The 1,579-nt window shown below is 26.2% G+C and overlaps 1 protein-coding gene across 1 annotated transcript; it reads left to right on the top strand.

Annotated features, from left to right (window-relative positions):
- Positions 1 to 444: 444 nt before the first annotated feature.
- On the top strand, positions 445 to 1,051 carry PCYB_005880 (hypothetical protein; the record flags this gene model as incomplete). The annotated part of the gene is made up of 2 exons (XM_004228009.1): positions 445 to 525; positions 587 to 1,051. The coding sequence occupies 2 exons, from the start codon at positions 445 to 447 to the stop codon at positions 1,049 to 1,051; spliced, it is 546 nt and encodes a 181-aa protein (XP_004228057.1).
- Between the last annotated feature and the right edge of the window lie 528 nt (positions 1,052 to 1,579).

The raw sequence follows: 1,579 nt of genomic DNA, 5'->3' as shown, positions 1-1,579 counted from the left end.
TTAATAGATAATGCGTTTACATTTGTTTTTTTATACATTCATATAATAAATATTTGTATTAATATAATATTAAGAATTTTTTCTAACTAATATGAGAACATATAATAACATATATACCCTTAATTATTTTTTACGTAAATTACACTTCCAGGTTTTAATAAAATATTCATTAGTTTATAAAACATGATAATATAATTATTTTTGAATGTAAAATAAAAATTAAAAACATATAAAAATTAGTAAATGCATTTAAATTTTATTGATTTCTTTTCTTTATAGGAGGACGATGTAGAACCAAATATTTTAATTAGTCTTTTTAAAGATGATTCTGATGCTGCTTGCTCTGAAGATAGTACTTGTGATCTCCCTGAAAATGACAAATGTGAAGCATCTTACATTTTGGAACGTTATCGTAAAAAATTTGAATCGAATTTAAATTTAATAATGAATGAAGTAAAAAAGAAAGAGAAGAATCTGACTTGGGGAAGTTACATAAAAAAAATATTGTTTTTATTTGAAATATTGGTTATATGATGTATTAATAAGTAATAAAGTATTATGTAAAAAATTTACCGAATTTTTCAAGCTCGTGAATGATCATATAATAAGAAATTTTCCTGAATGTGGATTCAAAATTACAAATCTATGCGATCTAATAGTTTTTAAAAGATTTTATGATTACTATTTATTTTGGGACATATGTGAAAATACTGAAAAAGAAAACGCCGAAATCTGTAACAGGGGTTATTGGAAATATATTAGTGATTCTGAGAACATAGAAACATTATATTATGATATGTGTGATGGAAATTATGATTCTACTGAAGTTTGTACAGAACTTAATGAATTTGAAGAATTTAATAATTTTAAAGAATTTGAAGGATTTGAAGAATTTGAAGAATTTAAAGAATACGTGCTTCCTCATATTAATAATGAATACTCAGGGAAGTCTAAACATAAAGAGGAAGATGTTTTTGAAATTTCATGTAATACGGGTTCAACATCTGATTCTTATCCACATAAAGGTATTTATATATACTACCATTACTAGTGTATGCAAACTCTGGGCATTAATTTCCAAATATTACATGTAGTTCTATATATAACACTTATACTTTTTCTTTTCCTTATTCGAAAGCTTCTCAGGTTTTCAAAGTGTTAGATCATAAATTATATCCATGCATAATAGATACACAATGGAATAACGTTGAAGCAGAAGGAATAACGTCAATAACCGAAAAAGTAATGGAAGCTGAAGGTGCAAAACCAGGATCAGCGCCGGAAAAAAACTACATCGACGTGGTCATATTTTAACTCGTCAGGAGAAAAATTATGGTGAAGGTCAAGATTTACCTAATTTATTACCTAAAGGTGAAGGCGATGGAGTTACTTCACATTTAGATGCTAGTTCTGAAAGCAATGGAAGTCCTATGAAAACATTAGCTTCATCATCTTTGGTGGGGATACCTTCCATAATATTCCTATTATATAAGGTTAATAAAACATATTTCTTAAAGTATTAATATTAGGTAGCATTCGTTCAATTTGATTATTACATTTTATTTTCAATTAATAATAC

This window comes from Plasmodium cynomolgi, assembly GCF_000321355.1.
Source record: "Plasmodium cynomolgi strain B DNA, scaffold: 0830, whole genome shotgun sequence".
Classification (NCBI taxonomy): Eukaryota; Apicomplexa; class Aconoidasida; order Haemosporida; family Plasmodiidae; genus Plasmodium; species Plasmodium cynomolgi.
This window is presented reverse-complemented; position numbering and strand designations above follow the sequence as displayed.